Source organism: Dipodomys merriami, unplaced genomic scaffold (genome assembly GCF_024711535.1).
Source record: "Dipodomys merriami isolate MVZ:Mamm:240054 unplaced genomic scaffold, mDipMer1.0.p SCAF_34, whole genome shotgun sequence".
Lineage (NCBI taxonomy): Eukaryota > Metazoa > Chordata > Mammalia > Rodentia > Heteromyidae > Dipodomys > Dipodomys merriami.
The window spans coordinates 11,670,104-11,695,136 of NW_027204937.1; the positions used below are offsets into that span (position 1 = coordinate 11,670,104).

The 25,033-nt window shown below is 37.9% G+C and overlaps 1 protein-coding gene across 5 annotated transcripts in view; it reads left to right on the plus strand.

Moving 5' to 3' along the window:
• Positions 1-25,033, plus strand: part of Stil (STIL centriolar assembly protein) — a 52,502-nt gene that overhangs the window by 16,763 nt on the left and 10,706 nt on the right. For 4 of the 5 annotated variants that reach the window (XM_069987289.1, XM_069987287.1, XM_069987288.1 and 1 more), the window contains 9 exons: positions 24-211; positions 1,980-2,227; positions 4,296-4,379; positions 5,642-5,728; positions 8,112-8,262; positions 10,275-10,384; positions 13,597-13,711; positions 15,924-16,892; positions 19,726-19,882. In XM_069987289.1, coding sequence (XP_069843390.1) covers positions 24-211; positions 1,980-2,227; positions 4,296-4,379; positions 5,642-5,728; positions 8,112-8,262; positions 10,275-10,384; positions 13,597-13,711; positions 15,924-16,892; positions 19,726-19,882 — 2,109 coding nt within the window. Of the gene's footprint in view, positions 1-23; positions 212-1,979; positions 2,228-4,295; positions 4,380-5,641; positions 5,729-8,111; positions 8,263-10,274; positions 10,385-13,596; positions 13,712-15,923; positions 16,893-19,725; positions 19,883-25,033 lie in introns of those variants that run through there. The other variant, XM_069987291.1, reaches the window with a different exon arrangement.

Sequence of the window (25,033 nt, forward strand, 5' to 3'; positions counted from 1 at the left end):
TAGTTATTATTCTTGTTCTTTAGATGAAGAAGGTGTGACATTGGCAGTAGATCGCTTTGATCCTGGGCGAGAAGTGCCTGAATGCTTAGAAAGAACTCCTACTGCTTCTCTTCCTGGGGACTTTTTGGTCAACTGCAAAGTTCATACTCAAGGACTTTGTTCAAGAGAAGTAGCAGTTCACAATGCAGATGACTTCAGTTCAGCTTTTAAGGTGAAAACTCATTGATAACTTTATTCAATCAACAGAAGAATCATATATAGTAAAAATTATTTTAATAAGTTCATATTTGAGAGGTACTCAGTAATTTTTTATTGAATTATTGTGGATCTGAAATCCAATATATTAGTTTCTAAGGGTAGAGATCCTAGTATGCATAGCATTCCAGAAAAAGAAGCCGTGTGACCAAGACAGGAAAGTTCAAGCTGTACTGAGGGTAGCTATAAGGATGTGGAATTGTGTTAGCTCAAGCTGGAATATTAGTTTGGCCAGACTATAGAGAACCTTGAGTATTAGTCTAAGGAATTTGAACTGTGTTATAGGGGCCATGTAGCCTTTAAAGTTTTCTTTCAGTATGGAGTTAGGAGGCCAGCAAGTATTCTGCCTCAGGTGGCTAGTCCCCTGGGGTTTGCTTATGTTAGAGACAGTGCTTCCCTTTATAGCCCAGGGCTACCTCATTATAATCTTAATGTCTTTGTGTCTTTGTCTGCAGTGTAGGGAGACTAAGGTGTGAACCACCTTGCTGGGCTCATTAAGGTTTCTGAAAAGAGGAAAATACTATCAAATCAGAAACAGCTAATCTGGTAGAGCAGGCTTTCTGAAGTTAGGCTGGTTCAGTAGTGAGATTAGTGTTAAAGAGGATGTGTTAGCCTACAGTAGAATAGTGGCACTAAAACTTTAAATGATACTATGGGCATGAGTAAATGCTTGGCAAATTGCTGTAACAAGAAAGAACTCAAAAGAGGAAGAGTAGCTGGGCATTGACTCATGCCTGTAATTCTAGCTGCGCAGGAGGCTGAGATGTGAGGATCAAAGTTCAAAGCTAGTTGGGGCAAGAAACTTGGTGAGACTCTATCTCCAATAAACCACTCAGAAAACCAGAAGTGGCCCTATGGCTCAAGTGGTAGAGTACTAGCCTTGAGCTGAAATGCTGAGGGACAGTGCCCAGGCCTAGAGTTCAAGCCCCACAACCAACCAAAAAAAAAAAAAAAAAAGAATTGTGAGATTCTCTGAGGCTGAATTCAGAATTTATATCCTTTTTTTCTTATGTGGATAATATTTATAAGGGATAACATAAGAATTTGAAGTGCCAGCTGGATGCTGGTAGCTGTAATCCTAACTGCTTAGGAGACTAAGATCAGGAGAATTATAGTTTGAGGCCAGTATAGGCATACACATGACACCTTTTCTAACCAATAGCTGGGCATAGTAGCATGTACTTGTCATCCTAAATATGTGTGAGGCTGAGATTGAGAGGATCTTGGTTCTGGGCCAACCCAAGCAGAAAAGTTCACAAGATTTCATCTCAGTGGAGGAAGTTGGGCATGGTGATGTGTGTTTGTCATCACAGCTATACAGGAAGCCTAAAATAGATGTCAGATCATAACCCAGGCTTATGCCTGGGCACCAAGTCAGAGTCTATCTCAAAAATAGCCAGTACTAAAAAGGACTGGAGGCAAAGTGCCTACCAAACAAACATGAGGTCCTGAGTTCAAATCCCAATACCACCATAAGGAATTGGAAGTGCTATTAGGACAACTTATTTGGAAGTATGTTTTGGAGCTTGGAACAGAATTCTTAATTTGCCTTCATATAATAATTCATACAACCATTTCATTGCATGGAAGAAATATCTGACAGAAATCAGAACTAATTTAATTTTGTTAACACAAGATATATGTGTATAGGTACTAGTGTTAAATAACCTTAAAGACATGCATACATGTCAAACCTAAAATAATTGTATAATATTGATTCTCAGGCCATACAACACCACGTGTGTAGCAAAGATTCCTTGGACTGTGCTAAGCTGCTTTCTCTCAGAGCTCAGATCACTTCCAGAGAGGATTTGGACACTGTGGAGTTTGACTTGCATTGGGCAGCAGTAACTCCAGCAAATAAGTTTAAATGCACACCCGTGAAGCCCATTCCTATTATCCCAACAGCCCTGGCAAGAAACTTGGCTAGTAATCTGAATATTTCTCAAGTTCAAGGTACCTATAAATATGGGTAAGTTTACGTTAATGTAAACTTTTTAAGTTGGTTCCATTGGTGTATTTTTGGAATAATGTTATATGAGACAATTGTGTAACCAGTTTATATATCAGGGATCTGATGATTTGATTAATAACTAGGGGAATGTTTAAAAAAAAAGATTTGTTTTGGTTTTTGTGTGTGTGTGTGCTAAGAAGTGAACCTAGTGTCTCACATATATGTACACGCCCTACCACTGAACCACAATCCAGCTGATTTCAGAATAAAGTTTTCTTTATGTTGTTTTTTTTTTGGGGGGGGGGGGGTCCGGTCATGGGGCCTGAAATCTGGGCCTGGGTGCTGTCCCTCAGCTCTTCAGCTCAAGGCTAGCGCTCTACCACTTGATCCACAGCACCACTTCCGGCTTTTTTCTTTTTGCTTATGTAGTGCTGAGGAATCGAACCCAGGGCCTTGAGCATGCAAGGCAAACGCTCTACCACTGAGCCACCTTCCCAGCCCATAAAGTTTTCTTTAAATAGGTAAAATTACTAAAATTGATGGGTTTTCTTAGGTTTTAGGTCATCTTTGCCTTTGTTTTCTTTTTTTAACTACAATCTGACTAATTGAACCTAAGAGAAGCTGAATGTTTCATGTATAATATGCAGAGAAAGGAGATCATTAAAAGTTTGTAATACTCTTACATACCAACTTGCCAGCTACTTGAGGGTGGTTTCCTTACATATCTGGAGTAGAGTCCTCTCCAGCTTGTTATCCCTTAGTTCCTTAGGAAATGTAGTCAAAATGCGTGCATTCTAGTTCTCAGCAGGGCTACTTCCCTGAATCTTCATCTGCTTTATCAATTATCTGTTGAACAATATAAGCACCTTGTGCTTTAAAGTTTAACAAGTAGCAGCTCTGGCATTCACTACCTTTCTGGCTTCCTGTCCCACTGACTCCGCCTCAGTTCCTGTTAAGTTTCCAGAGGCCTGAGAAGTGCTCGCCAAGGTATACTCAACTCCAAGTCTTATCCTTTAAAAGAGGATGAGAAAAAGAAAAGAATTTCTCCCTGTAGTAGCAAGCAACTCTCATTTTCAATCCCAGAATCTGAGCAGAGTGGTAGTTGCTAGTTAAAGGAACACAAAAGAAATAATTTTGTATTCCATAATCAGGGAATGGTCAAAGACCTGATATTCAAAAAAGTATTTGAAAGAACACTTAATTCTTTTGGAATAATGAAGTGCTTTTTAACTGGGAATTTTTTTATTAACATAAACCACAAAATTAGTTTCCCTTTGTACCTATGCAGCAGAAAATTTCCTTTCTTTGAATTATTGATCTGTAGCCCTTGGGCATGCCAATGTACAGTATTATACCCCAACCAGATTTTTCATATACTTAAAACCTACTGTCAATTATTATAACAAAGTATAAATATAGTATATTGTCCTTTTGGGAAAATAAGTGTTGGGTTTTCTTATCATACCCTTTGGGAGAAGTTGGAGGAATATGGCACATAAATACTTGGTTAATACTTCTCCTAACTCAGGCACTTTCAGTGTGAAGTCTTGGCAAATTACCTAGATGCTAAAACACTTCCTGGAGCAAAAAATTCAGTTTTCCCTGTGTAACCTAATTAGTTCTGATACTGCCTACTTTGATGTTTACACTTCAGGTTAAAGTAAGTTGTAAGTAAAATTAAGGAATAAAACGTTTTTAAAAGTATATCTTTAATGACCATTTTAATAGATAGGTATAGGAAGTAGTGTTCTGGCTCAAAGTGGTAGAATGCTAGCCTTGAGCGAAAGAGCTCAGTGACAGTGTCCAGGCCCTAAGTTTAAGCCCCATGACTGACAAAAACAAAAAAAACAAACCCAAAACCTATTAATAGGTAGGTAGAATTTTAAATTAAATCTCTTTAATCCTTTCTTACTAGAGTCCTCTGTTAGAGTTAAGTGAGTTGAACTCTTCTTTGTGTTTACATGTATCTGAGACTACTCTTTTGAATCATATCCCCTACCTAAATTATACTCCATTTCTGAGATTACCTCTTTAAGGTCAAAAATACATAGCTAAAATTATTTTTACATAAATATCTTCTGTTTAGGTATCTTACCATGGACGAAACCCGAAAATTGTTACTTTTACTGGAATCAGATCCCAAGGTTTGTTCTCTACCATTAGTGGGAATGTAAGTACTATACTGCTCATGAAAGCCTTTTTAGCCAAATGTAGGATTATAAGCATGAGGCAGCTTTCTTATTTTAATAGGGATTTTGAATCAGCTAAAATAAGATTTTGACCAGATTTAGAATGAACTCCTATATGTAAAACAGACAAAACTGAATCCTTATCGTTGAAGTTAAAGTCTTAGAACCTGCATTATTCTGACATTACCTGTTGTCTTATAAGTAGTTACACTGAAGAACCCAGTAGTCAAAATAATGCTACTTAAAATGTACTGCAGGCAATCTTGCAGAAATTTCCATTAGCTTTCTTTTTAGTTAGTGGCTAATGGCATTTAGACATATTATTCAGGAATTTATATTTATTCAGTATTTATTTAGTGTTTTTCATGTGCTTAACATTATTGTTTGGTATTATGTTTTGCTTGAAGCTCCTTCTCAAGGAATTTATAATCAAAAGTGGAATGATAATATTCACATAGAAAAATAAATGATTAAGTTACTGTGAAGTGAGCACTGTAGAAAATGAACACTGTTAGTATTTGTAATAGAGCAATAATGGAAATTTTCTTATAGACAATAAACTTGAGCTGGACCTTGAATTGTTTGGATTGACAGGAAAGGGAATCCATGTTAGGAAATGGCATTACAAAGCTAATGAAAATTGATATGGGTTCGCTACACTGTGAAATCTGTTAGTAGTCTTGTGCTGTGGTTCTGGTATTATCCATGGCTTATTGATTACTAAGTAAACATTAAGACCCTCCTGTATTTCAGGCCATCTCTGTATGTTACAGCATTGAATCATATCTACAACTCAGGCTCCTCTAGTTCCCAATCTTTACACTCCAAGCTAATTCATTCTGGCATTCTACTCTCACCCCTGGACCATTTTCTCTTTTACATCTCAGGTGGAACAGGATAGAGAGAAAGAAACACATACTTGTTTTTTCTGTATGTAGATACTATTTATTTATAGTAATACTATACTAGATGTCTATAGGTTATCCCTCTAATGCTGATAGATTCCTTATTTGAAGGACTTTTCAATATATTTCTGGCAAATATCAAATATCTTCCAATACATAAGGAGAAATACCTAATCTAAAATGTTCATCTTTAAATGACTATATTGTTTTGTTTTGTGTTCATTATTTTGAGGATTGATCTCAAACTCTTCCTGCCTGAGCTCCTAGTGCTTAGATTACAGGTGTATGTCACCATATCCAATTTTACCATAGATTTTAATTTCCATTTTTTCTTTTAGTTGGCTGTCTGGAATTATACACATCTATAGTCCTCAGGTATGGGCTTGCTGTTTGAGATATGTATTCAATTCTTCTATTCAAGAAAGGCAAGTAATATTATTTTATTACGTATTTTATTTTTGTCTTTACCCATTTATCTTATATTGGTTTCACTTAAAATTTATATAATATTTTTATTTATTTATTATTTATTTTCCCTGCTGGGAGCTCACATAAAAAGGCTTGTACATGTGAGGCAAGCACTTTACCACTGAGTTACATCCCCAGGCCCTAAATTATTTTTTCTGTCTTACTTAGAAAAGATTTTCTGGGGCTGAGAAGGTGGCTCAGTGGTAGAGTGCTTGCCTTGCATGCATGAGGCCCTGGGTTCGATTCCTCAGCACCACATAAGCAGAAAAAGCCGGAAGTGGCGCTGTGGCTCAAATGGTAGAATGCTAGCCTTGAGCTGAAGAGCTGAGGGACAGTGCCCAGGCCCTGAGTTCAGGCCCTATGACCAGCAAAAAAAAAAAAAAAAAAGAAAAGAAAAGATTTTCCTATTTTAGAAGTATTACTGAGTAAAGTATCTTTTGTATTTTTTTTACATTTTCTTCAAATACTTTTTTTAATATTGGTACTGGAGCTTAAACTCAGTGCCTTCTTGTTCAGTTTTTTCTGCTCATGGCTGGTGCTGTACAATTTGAGTCATTTCTCTAGTTCAGCATTTTGCTGGTTAATTGGAGATAAAGTCTCTTGGACTTTTCTGCCCAGGTTGGCTTCCAACCGTGATCCTTAGATCTCAACCTCCTTCATTTCTAGGGTTACAGACATATGTTACTAAGACCAGCTTGTTTGTTTTTTCTTTTGAGGTAGAGTCTTAATGTAGAATTCAGGCTGTCCTGGAGGTTGGCCTCAAACTCAAGATCTTCCTGCCTCAGTTCCTGAGTGTTAGAATTATAGGTTTGTGCCCCCATGCCTGATGCTATTATAGCTGGTTTCATAGTTAGATTTTTTTACATTTTATTTCATCTCTTGCAAAATAGTTTTATTTTTCAGGACAGTGGTACATGCCTATAATCCCAGCATTTGGGAGACAGAGGATTGTAACTTTAAGGATAGTTTTGGCTACATACATGGTTCTAGCCCAGCCTTGATTAGGTTACAAGATCTTATCTCAAAACAAATAAAATGGTTAAATGTTCCAGGCGGCCAGTGGCTCACACCTGTAATCCTAGCTACTCAGGAGGTTGAGATCTAAGAATCACAGCCAGCCAGGGTAGGAAACTCTGTGAGACTCTTTTTTTTTTTTTTTTTGGTCGGTCGTGGGGCTTGAACTCTGGGCCTGGGCGCTGTCCCTCAGCTCTTCAGCTCAAGGCGAGCGCTCTACCACTTGAGCTACAGTGCCTCTTCCGGTTTTCTGGTGGTTTATTGGAGATAGGAGTCTCATGGTCTCTTCTGCCCGGGCTGGCTTTGAACTGGCTTTGAACTCAGATCTCAGCCTCCTGAGTAGCTAGGATTACAGGCGTGAGCCACCAGCGCCCGGCTTATGAGACTCTTATATCCAATTAACTACCAAAAAATCAGAAGTGAATCTATGGTAGGATACTAGCTGTGAATGAAAGAGCTTAGGGACAGTGCCCAGGTCCTGAGTTCAAGCCCCACAACTGATTAAAAAAAAAAAAGTTAAGTGTTACTTATTGATAAAACCAAGACAAGGTAAATGTTATTGATTTAGTATAGTTTTATCATTAATATTGATTTTGTTGTAAGTTACTATTGACAGTAAATGTTCAGTAAAATGAATTTTGAAGCACTCTATCTCTCATTCTGTGTTCAGTCTGAAGCATGAGACAATTTTTTTTGTGTGTGTGTTGATACTCAGGGAAATGTTTTAAGATGGGGTGGTCTTGGTATGTTGTTCAATTGGGTCTTCAACTTATTAGCTTACATGATCTTCTGCCTCAGCCTCCCATGTAGGCATTGACTACAGATGTGTGCTACCATGCCTGAATTCTGGAAGTACTTCCACTAAATAGGAGAGTGAATAGTGTCTTTTTCACTTTCCATTTTATACATTCCTATACATTTTACATAATGAAATGCATTTTTTAAATTAAAAAGGGGGCTGGGAAGGTGGCTCAGTGGTAGAGTGCTTGCCTTGTATGCATGAGGCCCTGGGTTCAATTCCTCAGCACCACGTAAACAGAAAAAGCTGGAAGTGGTGCTATGGCTCAAGTGGTAGAGCGCTAGCCTTGAGCTGAAGAGCTGAGGGACAGGGCCCAGGCACAGAGTTCAGGCCCCATGACTGACAAAAAAATAAGCAAATAAAAAATAAATTAAAAAGAAAACATAGACTTGCTTTCCAGTTTTCTTCCAAAAATTATACTGTTTACTTGATCTATTTGGAGCCTTACATAGGAGTTATTTCAGTATAATCCTGTTATCTTCATTAAGTTTTAAAGTTCTAACATTTAAACAATATTTTTTATGCAGGGTTTTTTCAGAATCTGGACATTTCGTCATAGTTCTTTATTCGTTGACACATAAGGAACCTGAGTTTTATGAATGTCTCCCATGCGATGGAAGGACCTCTGACCTTCATTTTCACTTACTATCCAGCAAGGAAACGTTACGTGTTTTCAATGTAAGTGACCTATGTATCCAATATATTATGACTATTATGGGTTACATTTGGACTGTTGAAATTCATTGTCCTTTATCCTTTAAAATATTAATTTAAATTGTTAAGCTTTACTTATTTATTGAATAGTAGATTTTTTTACTTATGGCTAGTTTTTCTTTAGTAAATCTTAGGCCTTAGACTAAAGGTTATCACAGAATAACTTATCCATGTTATTCTGAAATCTTTGAAAATTATATTTAGTTTATAGTTGTATCAATTTCTGCTCCTGAGGATCTCATGATTTTGGTGTTTTCTTTCTCATAACTATATTATCTTTTTGAATAGTATATAAAGTTTTTCACAATTCAAAGTCAGTATTTATACAGTATAATTCAAAGAATCTAAATAAGTTGTTGCTTTATCTAATAAAATATATAAAATTGCATCTATAATGACCACAGAAAAAGTACATCTTTGAAACCAGAAATATCTAAATTTAAAGATAACTTTTTTTTTTTTTTGACAAGGGGCAGTCTTACTACCTTGTACTTCTGCCTTAGCCTAGAGCAGTACTAGTATTCGTGCTACCACTTCTAGCTTAAAGATTACTTTTTTGTGCCAGTCCAGGGCTTGGACTCAGGGTCTGGGCACTGTCTCTGACTTTTTTTGCTCAAAGCTGGTGCTCTACCACTTGAGCCACAGCTCTGCTTTCAGCTTTTCAGTGGTTAAGTGAAGATAAGAGTGGGGCTGGGAAGGTGGCTCAGTGGTAGAGCGCTTGCCTTGCATGCATGAGGCCTTGGGTTCAATTCCTTAGCACCACATAAACAAAAAAAAAAAAAATGGAAGTGGCACCATGGCTCAAGTGGTCGAGTGCAAGCCTTGAGCTGAAGAGCTGAGGGACAGCGCCCAGGCCCCATAACTGACCAAAAAAAAGAAGATAAGAGTGTCATGGACTTGGTTGGAACCACAATCCTCAGATCTCATCCTCCTAAGCAGCTAAAATTACAGATATGAGCCCCTGGTACCCAAATCTAAAGATCACTTTTTTTTTGGGGGGGGGGTCAGTCATAGGGCTTGAATTCCTGGGCCTGGGTATGTCCCTGAGCTCTTTTGCTCAAAATTGGTGCTCTGCCACTGTGAACCACATAATCATTTCCAGTTTTCTGGTGGTTAATTGAAGATCAAAGTCTTAGGGCCTTTTCTGTCCTGGTTGGCTTCAAACTGCAATCCTCAGATCTCAGCCTCCTGAGTAGCTAGAATTATAGGCAGGAGCCACAAGTGCCTGGCTAAATACTATTTTTTAAGATTATTTTTAAAGATTATTATTATTTAATAAAATTATTATATATCTTAGATGTTATACCAATAAGAAAAATACACCTTTTATTATAAAAACACCAACTGCTTCTAAAAAACTTGTCTTTCCACTCAGATCTTTTTTTTTTTTTTTTTTTTTTTTTTTTGAATCCAGTCGTGAGGCCTGAACTCTGGGCCTGGGCACTGCCCATCAGCTTTTCAGCTCAAGGCTAGCATTCTACCACTTGAGCCACAGCGCCACTTCCAGCTTTTTTCTTTTTGCTTATGTGGTGCTGAGGAATCGAACCCAGGGCCTCATGCATGCAAGGCAAGTGCTCTACCACTGAGCCATCTTCCCAGCCTCATCCACTCAGATCTTATCTTAACATTTTTCTTGAGTTCCTTTATTGGTTATATTTGTTCAGGAATAAAATTTTAATTTTAATTATCTTAAATGACAATTACTTCTGTTTTTGAGACATCATTTATCATTTCATTCTTTAGATGGTATCTTTATACTTGTTAAATTTATTGAATCCTTAGTTATTAAGCTATATAACTCAGATGATTAAGTTTTTAGTTACAATTCAGGGAAGTGGACATTTTCTAAAAGAGGTTACAGTTACAGAAATCAGAAGTGCCCTCCTCCATGCTTCAGAGCTACTTTTCATCTAACTATAGTTTCTTGGTGTTTTACTTTACATGAGATCTCAAAGTATGACTTAACTTCATTTCAGAATGTTGACCCTTCTGAAAGAAATCCAATCCACTTTGAACTGAGTGCTGAAAGCCAAGATGTAGAAACAGAGTTTTTCAGCAAGATTTCCAAGGATCTTTCTATTAAAAGGTAAAAAAATTACTCTTTATTATAATGTGTACTTTTTCTCTTACTTTTAAATGTACTCATTGGTAATGAAATAGCTCTCTATTTCTGCTAAAACTGTTTATAAATCTATGACCCTGGGGGTAACACTTCAAAAAGAAATGTACTCATTACCTTACTTACATAACTATAACCCTTCTGTACATCACCTTTACAATAAAATAAACGTTTTAAAAAAACGGTAAAAAAAAAAAAAATCTATGACCCTAAGTGCCTTTGCTTTAAATGAATGTTTTTTTAATCCACCGTGTTGTTGGTGGCAGTTTTGATGAAATGACAGCTCTGATATTGTCTTCGTATGAGTTGATTTATTGTACAAGAAAGCCAAAAGGTATTAGTCAAGAAATTACCTGGGGCCGGGCGCCAGTGGCTCACGCCTGTAATCCTAGCTCTCAGGAGGCTGAGATCAGTTCAGGAGGCTGGCGGTTCAAAGCCAGCCCGGGCAGGAAAGTCCGTGAAACCAGAAGTGGCTCTGTAGCTCAAGTGGTAGAGTCTAGCTTGAGCTAAAGAGCTGAAGGACAGTGCTCAGGCCCAGAGTTCAAGCCCCATGACAGACAAAAAAGAAAAAGAAATTACTTGGCTTAAGAAGTACCTCTCTTGCCAGACACTGGTGGCTTATCACCCATAATACTACTACAGAGGCTAAGGTTCAAAGCCACCCCTGGTGGGTAGTCTAGGAGACTCTTATCCCCCATTAATCACAGTGGAGATGTGGCTCAAGTGGTAGAGTACTAACCATGAGCACAAAAATTCAACAATAGTTTCTAGGCTCTGAGTTCAAGCACCCAGGATAGCACCAAAAAAAGAAAAAGAAAAAAGAAAGAAATACCTTTTTATTTCTTATTTAGTGTCTTTTCTTTGTTCTTTCCTTTCTTGTAGTTTTAATCATGGGTCTATCAGATAAACCACCATAAAAATAACTCCTTTACCTAAAAAAGAACAAGTTTGTTTAGAAACTTTTAAATGACATACATTTGGAGAATCTTAAATAAGGTCTTGTGACTTTTGAGTCATTATAGTCTACCTTTGTGGTAAAGAAGGTACTCATTCATATTACTAAAGCTTCGCCAGAGAAACAGAAGTAATAGGATTGTAGGTAGAGTCATATATTTATTTTAAGGAATTGACTCCTGTAAATTTGGGAGATTTGGCAAGTCCAAAATCTGCAAGGTAGGCTAGCAGGCTGAAGACTCAAGGAAAAGTTATATTTTGAGAATAAAGGTGATCTGCTTGCAAAATTCTGTCCTTTCAGAGAAGTTATTGGTTTTCCTTTAAGATGTTCAATTGATTGGATGACATCTATCCATATTATAAAGAATACAGCTTTACTCAGAGTTTCCTGATTTAAACATTAGTCTCATAACTAATATTTCCATGGAGACATTACATGTAGTGTTTGAATAATGTCTGGGTGCTGTGTTCTAGCCTATAGTATTTAGAACCCATGTTCATTCTACTGGGTTATAGAAATAAATTTCAGTCAATTCAAAGGGTTTTTTTAACCCCTTTTCTGCTAGGGTTATGTGTAATGTGGAGGGGACTAACAGTATTACCAGAACAGATGAGAAGAATGATAGGATTCTCATCTATCTGCTGACATGTTTGCATTTCTGTCTTTCAGAGGTTTGTGCAGGTTACTGTTATAACCCTATTCAGATCATTGGCTTTCTGTGTCATGGCCATGATGCACTGAGCACATGAGATACTATGCACTGAGCACATGAGATACTACTCTATATTTTCCCTGACCTTCTCGGACCTTATAGGAGAGCTTCGTAGAACTGATGCAGACCCGATCCATCTGCTTCAATATACCACACAGACCTTCTCATTGCTTCATTGTACTACCCTATACAGGAAGATTTTGTGTCTCTAGAGAAAACCGAGATTTGGTCTACAAATCTCTGCTGTCAGAGATTTAAATCTGCTTTGAGATTTCTTGTTCTAGAAGGACAACTTCTAGGAGGAATTCAACTTGTATGAAACAAGATGCTTTCTTAGAGCTTCATTAATTCTGTTTTCTTAGTTTATTTTTGGTTTATCTTTTCCTTACAGCATCTTATTGACACTTCATCTAACTTAGGATGCACAGAAACATCACATTTTAGAAATCTTAAACTCTAATTTCAGGTGTGTGGGGGGGGGTATGGAAGGGCGTGCTCTAATATCAGGTGTGGGGGGGGTATGGAAGGGCGTGTGTGTGTGTGTGTGTGTGTGTGTGTGTGTGTGTGTGTGTTATGGAGGGGCTTGAATGGGGTATGGAAGGGGGTGTGTGTGTGTGTCTGTGTGTATGTGTGTGTGTGGTATGGAGGGGCTTGAACCCCAGTACTGTGTTTATTGTCCCTGAGCTTTTTTGCTCAAGGCTAGGGCTTTACCACTTGAACCACAGCTCCATTTCCCAATTTCAGCTTTTGACATTTATATAACACTCAACATTTTTCTTTTATGTAGTGCTAGGGATTGATCCTGGGTCTTGCATTTGTTATGCAAGTGCTGTTCCGTTGAGTTACATCTCCAGCCCTGTCAAAAATTTTCAGCTGCAGCCTACCATTTATGATACAGTGACTAAATTGGAGGTGATACCTCTGTGTCTCAGAGTATTTTCCCACTACACATATAAGTATGTAGGAAAATGTAATTCTTTAGTGGCACAGTTAATGTTTTTAATACAGTATATTTAATATAGTAAGTATACATGTCTATCCCCACATTATAAACTTTATATAGTAAGTACCATGTCTTCTTTCTATATTCCTCAGTGTGGTCAGCCAGAAGGGTCTCAGTGACTGTTGATTTATTCTCACATTAAAGATTAAGCTTATCACAATTAGGCAAAAGATAATAGGTAAGCATGAGTTAGAGTAGATTAGCTTTCCTGATAAACTTATGTTGACCTAAAAAATAATCTGTACCTGTTAGGTACTGAACTAGACGTTCAAAATACTACTGATTAAAGAACGTTATTCAGTTTCAAAAAGGAAGAAAGAAAATGAAATTGTTGAAGGTTTAGGTTTTGTTTTGCTCTGTTTTGTTTTTGGAAATAGAGTCTTGTCATGTATTCCAGGGTAGCTTTGAACTCACAATTTTGCTGCCTTTGTCTCTTGAGTGCTGGGGGACTATAGGTGTGTGTGACTATGTTCAGCTTGAACATTTTCCTTTTTTCTTCTATTCTTTAGGTCTTCCCAAAAATTACCTCCTGGGAAAATACCAATAAACGATCATGACTCTGGTGTTGAAGATGAAGATTTTTCTCCAAGACCAATTCCTAGTCCTCATCCAGTGAGTCAGAAGGTATCACTGATCCTCTAATGAATTACTTTTGTGGTGAGAGGCCTGAAAGTCTCTTCATGTTATAGCAGTAATACTACTAAAACTTACTTAACTTTCATTCTAAAGCCGGGCGCTGGTGGCTCACGCCTGTAATTCTATCTACCGAGGAGGCTGAGATCTGAGGATCACAGTTCAAAGCCAGCCCAGGCAGGAAAGGCCATGAGACTCTTATCTCCATTAAACCATCAGGAAACCAGAAGTGGCACTGTAGTTGAAGTGGTAGAGTGCTTGCCTTGAGCTGAAGTGCTGAGGGACAGCTCCCAGGCCCAGAGTTCAGGCCCCACAACCAACCAACCAACCAACCAACCTAAATAAATAAATAAATAAATAAATAAATAAATAAATAAATAAATAAATAAAAATAAATATATCATTATTCTAGCTATTTGGATCTATATACAAGGGTACATTCCTTAGATACATATAATTATTATTTTTAGAGAAAACTAAGACATAGATTTATTTCCCTGTCCAAAATCACGTAACTGGTGAGTAGTGAACCTGAGATTCTGATTAGTGTGATTTTGTTTTAGAATCTTTTATCTATACTATTACCAAAGCCATCTGACATTAATTTTATTACTATTTTCTGAGGAAACATCTACTTGTATTCAGATGTGAGTTGTTAATAACCACTGTTGTATTTTTTCAATTACTGCAAACCAGTGGGTTATTTTAGAATTGTTGTTTATCTTAACTGAACTAGTTATCTTTTTAGAAGAAAAATGAATAGAAGGCTGAGTGTATACACACTTGAGGTACATCCCTCTAATCCCACTTACTCAGGAGATGAAGATCAAGAGGATTGCCATTCCAGGCCAGCCCGGGCAAAAAGTTAAGACCTCATCTCAACCAACAAACCAGATATGTGTGTTTATGGTACCAATTTCTCATGAGTAGGTAGGAAGATTGAGGCCAGAGGCTGGTCTTGGCCAAAAATGGGAGATCATGTTCAAAAAATAACTGAAGCAGAGCAAAAAAAAAAAGTTGGGGCACAGCTCAAATGATAGAGTATATGAGACCCTGAGTTCAAACTCTATTACTTCCAAAGAAAAGGAATAGGAAACGAGGGGCCAGTTTCTCATGCCTATATTCCTAGCTACTAAGGAGACTGAAATCTGAGGATTACAGTTCAAAGCCAGCCTGGGTAGGAAAGTTCATGAGACTCATTTCTAGTTAATCATCACAAAAAAACAAAGTAGCTCAAATGGTAGAGCACCAGCCTTGAACAAAAAAGCTCAGGGACAGCAGGATAGCATCCAAGCCCCAAGTTCAAGCCTCAGTACCAGTAAACACACATATAAAATAACAATTTTTAAAAATTAATATGATGGTGAAGCAAATTTCCATTCATTTTAGTTGATATTAGAAGAAATGACTAACTTCACTTAGTAGAAAAATATTCTAAATCATTTTCTGGAGAATCCCTGGTTATTTGAGTTGCATCAACATTTGGAGCTAGATCTGTTGGAATATTCTACATGAAATAATTGTTTTTGGCAGAGTAAGGGTAAAAACTTACATAAAACAGCTTCCTATATTGCACTCTGCGATCTAAACAATGTCATTTAATGTTCTATTGAAGAAATCCCCCCTCCTTTTTTTTGAATATCAGTAAGTAGGGAAGGGAAGAGTCAGCAGGTATTACCAAAAAAAAAGATTTGAAAATGGGAAAGGAAATACTGAGATACAGCAAAATCAATTATGAAATAAAATACCCCCATAGCTGGGATCATGAAAGCCCATGGAGACTTTAGTCTTCTTCAGAGAAAGGACTGCTAGGTACACACTTTCCCACCTTCCCTCCCCATAAATTCAAGATTTTTCACAAAGCTTTGGCTTAGGGGTCAATCTCACTATTAAGTAAATCTGGGAAATTATTAGGTTTGGGTTTGTTTGCTTTTTATGGTACTGGGATTTGCTTGCTCAGCTAGTGCTCTGCTACTTGAGCCACTCTACAACCTGGCATTTGCTGGTTATATTGGAGATGGAGTTGCATGGATTCTTCTGCCCCATTTGGTCCCAAACCATGATCCTCTAGATCTCACCATCCTGAGTACTTAGGACTAGTAATAAATAATTTTTTAACAAAGTAGAATATTTGGGAAATACTGGCCTAAGAAAGTAAAGTATGTACATTTCTCTAAAAATTTCTTCTTTTCCCCTTTTGTAGATTTCTAAGATCCAACCATCAGTTCCTGAACTTTCTCTTGTGTTGGATGGCAATTACATAGAGTCAAATCACCTGTCTAATCCATTGAAAATGCCAAACACTGAAAATCTTCCCTTGCTGGTGAACCACTCTGAACACTTGAAGCCATTGCAACCTGAGCTTTATGATGAGAAACATAGCCCAGAAGTTGAAGCTGGAGAGCCTTCGTTGAAAGGGATTCCCAATCAGTTAAACCAGGGCATTGCTTGTTTGAGACATTGCCAAGTAAGAGACTCATCTCCCTATATGAAAGGAAACCCCTATTTCAGAAACAACAGTACCAAACCATCTTCTCACACTGTGCTACCTCCTGATATATCTGAGAAGCTTCAAGCAGTTTCTGCTGGGAATATACAAAAAGAAGACTATCCCGGAAGAGCATCCACATTTAATTCTAGGCAGTCTTCTCTTGCCCCACAGTCTCACCCACACAATTTTATGTTCTCACCACCTAATTCAGGAAGACCAATGGAACTTCAGATACCTTCTCCCTCCCTACCATCTTTCTATCCCACAAATGTTTGCAGTTGCTGTCAGCATCATGGCCATGTTCAGTACAGTACAATCAATTCTTGGCAAGGAATAAATACAGCAGGATCTATTCAAGACTTCCAGTCTGCAGCCCTTCAAAAGCATTCTTTATTTCACCCAACTGGAGGTCCAGCTCTGTACCACAATGCAGTCTATTCTTCAAGTAGTCCTATCACCTCAAGACCTCAAGGAAGCATGGGCATTTGTTCTCCTCACAACAATGTAGAACCATCTCCAGTGGCAGGACCTCCACATGCTGACTCATGTAACCCACAGCCTTGTCCAGTATGCATGCACACACCCAAGACTGGTTCAGATAATGGAATGATGGGGCTATCACCAGATGCATATCGGTTTGTCACAGAGCAAGACAGACAGCTGAGACTACTTCAGGCCCAGGTTTGCCTGGAACTTTCTGTTTTGTCAAATTCTTAGAATTGATGTGATTTCTTTTCTTTCCTTTTTTGTCAGTTGTGGGACTTGAACTCTGGGCCTGGGCACTGTACCTCAGCCCTTCTGGTCAAGGCTAGCAATCTACCACTTGAGCCACAGCACCATTTCCTGTTTTTCTGGTGGTTTATTGGAGATCAGAGTCTCAAAGACTTTCCTGCCCGAGCTGGCTTTCAACCACAATCCTCAGATTTCACCCTCCTGAGTAGCTAGGATTACAGGCATGAGCCACTGGCACCCCACTTGAAGTGATTTCTTAAAAAACTAAAACTTGCAGTGATTATATTTCATAGAATTGTATATCAGAGCATAGAACTGCAGAATATCAGAAGCTAGAAAGACTTTAAAAACTGAAATCTGGTTCTTATTTTACCAATAAATAAAATGAGGATTTCAGAGCATAATTTACCTAATGCCACTTTTCTATTCATATTAAAACTAGAAAGCATATTAAGACTAGAAAGCAAGACTTCTTTTTCTTTATCTGTACATACCCTAACCTATAAAATCATTTGCTTTTATTGCTTATGTAATTTGCTAAACCCTTATATATGACTAAATGCAAATGCTGACATAGCTCTAGTTTGACAACCCTTTAGTATTCATACTAACTCTTAGTCCACTGCACCTTAAATAATCCAGAACCTCTCCATGTGTGTAGTGGATTTGTTTCATTTGCTTGGTTCTGAAATGTTTTCTTTCTTTGAGGCTTTTAGTGTCTTAATATGTCTTTGTTGGGCATTTTTGGCTGTTTTAGTCTTTTCTTTTTCTTTCCTCATTAGAATCTTTCCTCTGTATATTATCCCAAACCAGTGGAAATAATTTGAAATGTATTCTCCATATTTTTTCCATGATCCTCTAACTGTACAAATACATGTGCAATATTCATAAATAGCATACCCAATTCATCTCTTTCAATATTCTCCTTCATTATCACATATTACATTTTACTTAAAGCTTATAATGGTTAATTAGCTTATCCAAAATGTAGCAGAGTAAGATTTAGACTTACATTTTCATAACACCAAAATCTGTACTACAAAATACTATAAATACATGTTATATTGATTTTAGTGTATTTCTACTGACCTTAATATATTGATAGTACTTACATTAATCTAAAAATAATGAGAAGTTAAGTATAATAATATCATTAATAGGAAGTAGAAAATAACAGTATGTAAAAAGGGTGGCTTTAGTATATATCCAAAAGAAATGAAAAAATATATCTACACAAAACCTTATATATAAATGTCCATAGCAACATTTTTCATATGAGCCCAAACTGTAAATAACATAGTTGTCAATCAGCTGATGAATGGAAAAATACAATGTGATATATCCATACAATGGAATTTTTAGCTATTAAAAGTGCAGATAAGGCCAAGTGCTGGTGGCTCACGCCTGTAATCCTAGCTACGCAGGAGGCTGAGATCTGAGGATCACAGTACAAAGCCAGCCTGGGCAGGAAAGTTCGTGAGACTCTTATCTCCAGTAAACCACTAGAAAACCAGAAGCGGCACTGTGGCTCCAGGGTAGAGCACTTGCTTTGAGCTGAAGAGTACAGGGACAGTGCCCAAGCCCAGAGTTCAAGTCCCACGACCGACAATAAAAAAGAAAGTAGGTAATCTATGACATAGTTAAACCTTTGAAAGTGTTAGTCTGATTGAAAAAGCCAGCCACATGGTTCTATTTAAATAAAATATCCAGAATAGGCAAATTCATAGAGGTAGATAAGTGGAAGCTAGGTCCTGGGGAGAAGGATAATGGGTAATAGAGTCTTTGAAGTTTGATGAAAGTATTCTGGAATTATTGGTGGTGATGATGGTTGCGCATTTCATGACTGTAATAAGAACTACTGAATTAGCAATGGGTATGTAACATATCTCAATTTTAAAAGAAGAGTGGGAGACTTTGACGTTTGAATCTAAGTTTTGCTACTGTTCTGTTAGTTATGTATGCTACCTGAACAAGTAACTTTGAGTACCTCTTGTTTTCTTATCTTTGTAATAGCCATACACTCTTCATGGAATTATAAAAAAACAAAAATCATTCATGAAAGCTTGTGGAAGCAGGGCACCGGTGGCTCACACCTGTAATCCTAGCTACTCAGGAGGCTGGGATCTGAGGATCAAAGTTTGAAGCCAGTCCAGGCAGAAAAGTCCCTGTGACACTTTTATCTCCAGTTAACTGCTCAAAAGCTGGAAGTGGAACCGTAGCTCAAAGTGGTAGAGCACTAGCCTAGCGTAAAAGCTCATGGACAGCACTACCTAGACTGGAGCCCCACGACTGACACCCCCCCCCCAAAAAAAATAGCTTGTGGTATAGTGTCTTACAAACAAGAAACAACTCAGTAATTATTAGCTATTGTTTATTAATACTTCTAGTTTCAGCATAGCCATATATGGGCAGTTCCAATTAACCTTTATAAAAACAATCTGTAGTGTTCAGCCTTTGGTATGCAGAGTCTGAGTTTACTCCATTTTTACTTGGTTTATAGGGAGGTAGGAATGTCAATTTGAAATATTGGCATTTACAATTTTTTACATAAATGACAATCTTTATACTTCACTTTTTAATTTATACTTGACTTTAAGTGCTTCTTAATAACTAATGATAATGGCTCTCTATATTGAAGTTTCATGGTATGATCTAATTGTAATGTGATAAAATAGCTAAAAGTATGTTCTTTATAACTTGTCACCTTGTAATTTGTTGTTAAACTCTGCTATCAATTTTGTTGACCACTTCATTGTTAAAAGTATGTTTGTGATTGATACAGATTCAGCGTTTATTGGAAGCACAGTCTCTGAAGGCTGGCTCTTCTAAGACAGCTGCTGGTGAAGATGCAAGACAAGTCGAGCTGGTATCCATGGAAACACCCTCTGACTCACCTGGCATAAACTTGAGAAAAAGTGTAAGCATTGCTGTGAGCACAGGTAATGTTTGTTTGTTTGTTTTTAATTCATTGGTTTATAATACAGTAGATCTAAAACAGATGATAAGAGTGTAACTTGTTTTAAGTGTGTAATTCTTTTTCTTTCTTTCTTTTTTTTCTTTTTTGGTCCTGGGGCTTGAACTCTGGGCCTGGGCACTGACCCTGAGCTTCTTTTGCTCAAGGCTAGTGCTGTACCAGTTGAGCCACAGCTCTGCTTCTGGCTTTTTTCTGTGATTAATTGGAGATGAGTCTCACAGACTTGCCTGCCCAGGCTTTGAACTGGGATGCTCAGATCTCAGCCACCTGAGTAGCTAGGATTACAGGCGTGAGCCTCCAGCACTTGGCTGTAATTTTCTTCTTGATTTGTTTTTGTTTGTTTATTGGAGGGTGCAGGTCCTGAGGCTTGAACTCAGGGATTGGGCACTATCCCTGAGGTTCTTTTGCTGAAGGCTCACTGTACCACTTGAGCCACAGCTTTTCTTCCTTGTAATTTTATTCTTTATTAAATAAATTTGCACCTGAAAGCAGACACAAAACTTTATCACATGACATATAGTTGGGCTTTATTACTTTCCTGGGTTGAACAGAGTTCTAATAAGAGAAATGTCTGTGGTTTGAAGGATGAAGGAAAGGTTTCATCTACATATTGTTAGTGAGTCTGGACCTTGATAGGAATTGAGGAATCGTAAGACAGGCTCACTAAGAAGACACAGGACTCTTAGCTGTAGCTATGGTAGGGCTAAGAATGGAAAGGAGGGCTGAGTGTGGTTCACACCTGTATCCCAAGCTACTCAGAAGACATAGATGAGGGGGTCTTGGTTCAAGGCAGCCCATGCAAAAGTTCATGAGACTCTTATCTGCAAAACAAAAGCAAAAGAACTGGGGGCATCGCTGAAGTAAGTGATGGAGTGTTTGCCTAGCAAGTGAAGGCACTGAGTTCAATTCCAGTACTACCAAAAAAAAGTGAGGAGTGGAGGTGAGGAGAGAAGAGCGGAGAATTTGAAATAGTATACAGATGAGTATTTCATGTTTGTAAATATGTTTTTTCTTGAGTCTGGCTTCACTGCTTTATATTTTAAAATGTGACTGACAGAAAAGAGAAGGAGAGGAGGAAAGGAATTAGGAGAAGAATTAGGAGGAAAAATCATGTAGTATAAAAGGCCACATAAGCCACTGATAAGATTTGATAACTAATTGGATGAAGCAGTTGAAGATTGAGAACTGAAAAATTACTGTGGCAGAACACAATGTGATGGCCTAGATTGGATCCTGAAAAAGGAAAAGGACATTAGTTGAAAAATTGATGGAATTCAAATAAAGCTTGGAGTTTTAATTTGATAGTAATGTACCAATGTTAGCTTCTTAATTTTGGCAAATATAGATATTGGTAATATGTTAACAACAGGAAGTGGCGCTGTGGCTCAAGTGGTAGAGCACTAACCTTGAGCTGAAGAGCAGAGGGACAGTACCCAGGTCCAGAGTTCAAGCCCCACGACCGACCAAAAAAAAAGATGTTAACAACAAGGAAAATTAGGTTAGGGTATATAGGAACTTTATTCTTTATTGTAAGTCTAGAATTATTCCAAAATTAAGTTGACTAATGCTAGTAGCGTTAAAAAGAAGTTAGAGAAGTACAGAAGAGAATATGGAGATCAATTTAAAAATCCAGAGACTGGGCTACTATGGGAAATGTCATTATTCTTAAAAGTCATGAAATGAAGTGTGAGATAATTGATAAAGGACTGGCAGAAACAAAAAATGATGAATTGAAGTGACAGAATAAGCTTTGTTTTTATCTGAGTACTCAGTGCCTGATGCTTTCCCTTATTGGCTGGAATTCTCATTAACAGAGCCACACCTCTAACCCCCAGAATAAACATTTAAGAGAGAATATAAGAACAAAAATTCCTACTGGTCTTGAACCTGCTTGTTTTCTAAGCTATTATATTGAGGAGAGCAACAAGGGAGAGATGCCTATTTTTAAGTCACGAGTACTATTTAGTATTAGTGAAAATTCTTTGACTGTAAATAACATAGGACATTAGGAAAAGAGTACAGCTAGAAATTATGCTACCAGTAGGACTCTACTTGGCTTTTTCCACCCATTTCTATCTGTAATCTGGCTTCACTGCTATATATTTTTAAATGTGGCAGACCTAGAGTTTGCATGTTAGATTACCACTGGTTTAGTGGAAAGGGTATTGAGAAACAGGAATTTATCTGTTAGAGTCCCATCTTTGTTCATTGCAAAGGCAACAGTTCTTAGGGAAACTATGCCTGCGTGCATTTATGTTTTGGAGAGGTAGTATTACAGGAACTTGTGGGTACTGTGAGCTAAGTAAACATACAAAAAGTGGAGTATTTTTCTGTGTGCCATTAAAAAAAATTTTTTGTGGGGGGGGGCCAGTTGTGGGGCCTGAACTCTGGGCCTGGGCACTGTCCCTCAGCTCTTCAGCTCAAGGCTAGCGCTCTACCACTTGAGCCACAGCGCCACTTCTGGCTTTTTTCTTTTTGCTTATGTGGTGCTGAGGAATCAAACCCAGGGCCTCAGGCATGCAAGGCAAGCGCTCTACCACTGAGCCACCTTCCCAGCCCACCCATTAAAAATTTTTTAATTCTGTGTTTACTGTATTAAACTTTCTCATACATGTCCATCACTAGACTATAAGATTTTGGGATCTGGATTCTGGCTTACTTATACACCAAAGGTGTTGACTCATGTTTGAATGATATTCTGAGATTGAGGACAAGGTTTCAAACAAATACAGAGTTTGAAAATTTGAAAATGTTGTCTATTAACATTCAGAGTTGTTCATATAAAAATTATTTTTTTATTTGTTCAGATTTCTTTTGGTGCTAGTCCCTAGGCTTGAACTCAGGGCCTAGAGCTCTTTCTTGGCTTTCTTGCTAGTCTAGCATTTTGTTGGTTAGTGGAGATAGAGTCTTTTGGATTTTACTGCTGGGGCCAACTTCAAAACTCAATCTTCCAGGTCTCACCTTCCTGAATAGCTAGGATTACAGGCATAATTCAGTAGCATCCCAGTAAAAATTAATAGTTACTTGAAGTAATTTTTATTAGAGAAGTACATCAGTTCTACATATTCTTCTCTCCATAAATGTATGTGTCTGTATGTATATATACAAAGAAAGTCAGGAATAGTAGGCAGGACCAATGTAACTTTTCAAATTTGTTTTTTAAGAAAAAATAATGAATACAAAGTTAAATCTTGCTTTCATTAATTTTTTAAAAATAAAATCACAAAAGTAAATCTCCAAAGTATAAACAATTTTTTAAAAGGCTGGTATGGTGCATACCACATACTTATAATCTCAGCATTCAGGAGACTGAGGCAGGAAGTTTGAGGATTTGTAGCCTAGGACCCTGTCCCAAGGGCAGGAGTGAAGAAAAGAAAAAAGAAATAAAAGAAGCTTTAAAAACATTTTTAGCCGGGCGCTGGTGGCTCACGCCTGTAATCCTAGCTACTCAGGAGGTTGAGATCTGAGGATCGCGGTTCAAAGCCAGCCCAGGCAGGAGAGACCGTGAGACTCCTATCTCCAATAAACCACCAGAAAACCGGAAGTGGCGCTGTAGCTCAAGTGGTAGAGCGCTCGCCTTGAGCTGAAGAGCTGAGGGACAGCGCCCAGGCCCAGAGTTCAAGCCCCACGACCGAGAAAAAAAAAAAAAAAAAAAAAACATTTTTAACCATTTCTTTCAACAATTATGTATATACTATTATTTCCCAAAATATAGCATGCAGATAACTCATGGTTCAAAAGATAATTTGGGGTAATATGCAGATGAATAGTTCATGTGTTGAGTGTTTTTTCTTGTGAGTACTAGAAAAGGTATAATTAGATATCAAGTCTATGATTTCACAAAAAAAGGATCAGATAAGGTAAAAATAAAACGAATTAATTTAGCCAGGTGCTGGTGGCACACACCTGTAATCCTAGCTACTCAGGAGGCTGAGATCTGAGGATCTCAGTTCAAAAAATATACCAAGTAACAAGTCCCTAGGTTCTCTGGTTTTTATCTTTTTCCTGCCCGGGCAGGAAAAGTCTATGAGACTTTTATCTCCAATTAACCACCAGAAAGCCGGAAGTGGCGCTGTGACTCAAGTGGTAGAGCACTCACCTTGAGCTGAAGAGCTTAGGGATAGAGCTCAGGCCCAGAGTTCAAGCCCTATGACCAACAAAGAGAGAGAGAGAGAGAGCTGGGAAGGTAGCTCAGTGGTAGTGCTTGCTTTGCATGCATGAGGCCCTGGGTTCAATTCCTCAGCACCACATAATAAGAAAAAGCTGGAAATGGCACTGTGGCTCAAGTGGTAGAGCGCTAGCCTTGAGCTGAAGAGCTGAGGGACAGGGCCCAGGCCCAGAGTTCAGGCCCCATGACCAACAAAATAATAATAATAATAATAATAATAATAATAATAATTTAATGAAAAAAAGTAAGCAGCTAATATATAAGAAAGGTCTATAAATATGTACAAATAGTCCATAAAGTTTGGGAATCATTTCTGTGTGTGTGTGTGTGTGTGTGTGTGTGTGCGTGCGTGTGCATGCGCGCGCACACATGCTCTGGCGCTGGGACTTGAACTCAGGATCTGAGCGCTATTCCTGAGCTGCTTTTGCTCAAGGCTAGCACTTTACCATTTGAGCCACAGTGCCACTTCTGGCTTTTTTGAGTTTAGTGGAAACGAGTTTCACAGTCTTTCCTAGCCAGAATGGCTTCAAATTAAAATTCTCAGATCTCTGCCTCCTGACTAGCTAGACTTATAAATGTGAGCCACTGGGCACCCTGCTGAAACATTTCATAAATACTTACCTGATATATTTGGTACATCTCTAATATAGTTTTTTTGATGTAGCATTTTAAGATAAAAACCAGAGAACCTAGGGACTTGTTACTTGGTATATTTTTTTCTACTCCTTTGTTTTGTTTTGTTTTGAGACATGATCTTGCTGTGTAACTTGGACTTCCATTGAAATCCATATATAGCCCAAGCTAGCCTTGTACTCTCAATCCTACTGCCTAGCTTTATGAATGCTGGGAGTTCAAGTGTACCACCATACCTGGCTGTCAGGACCTTAAGATATAAATCAGAGACTCCTCTTAAAGAAGCAGGACTCAGAATGAACCCTTTCCCTGTGC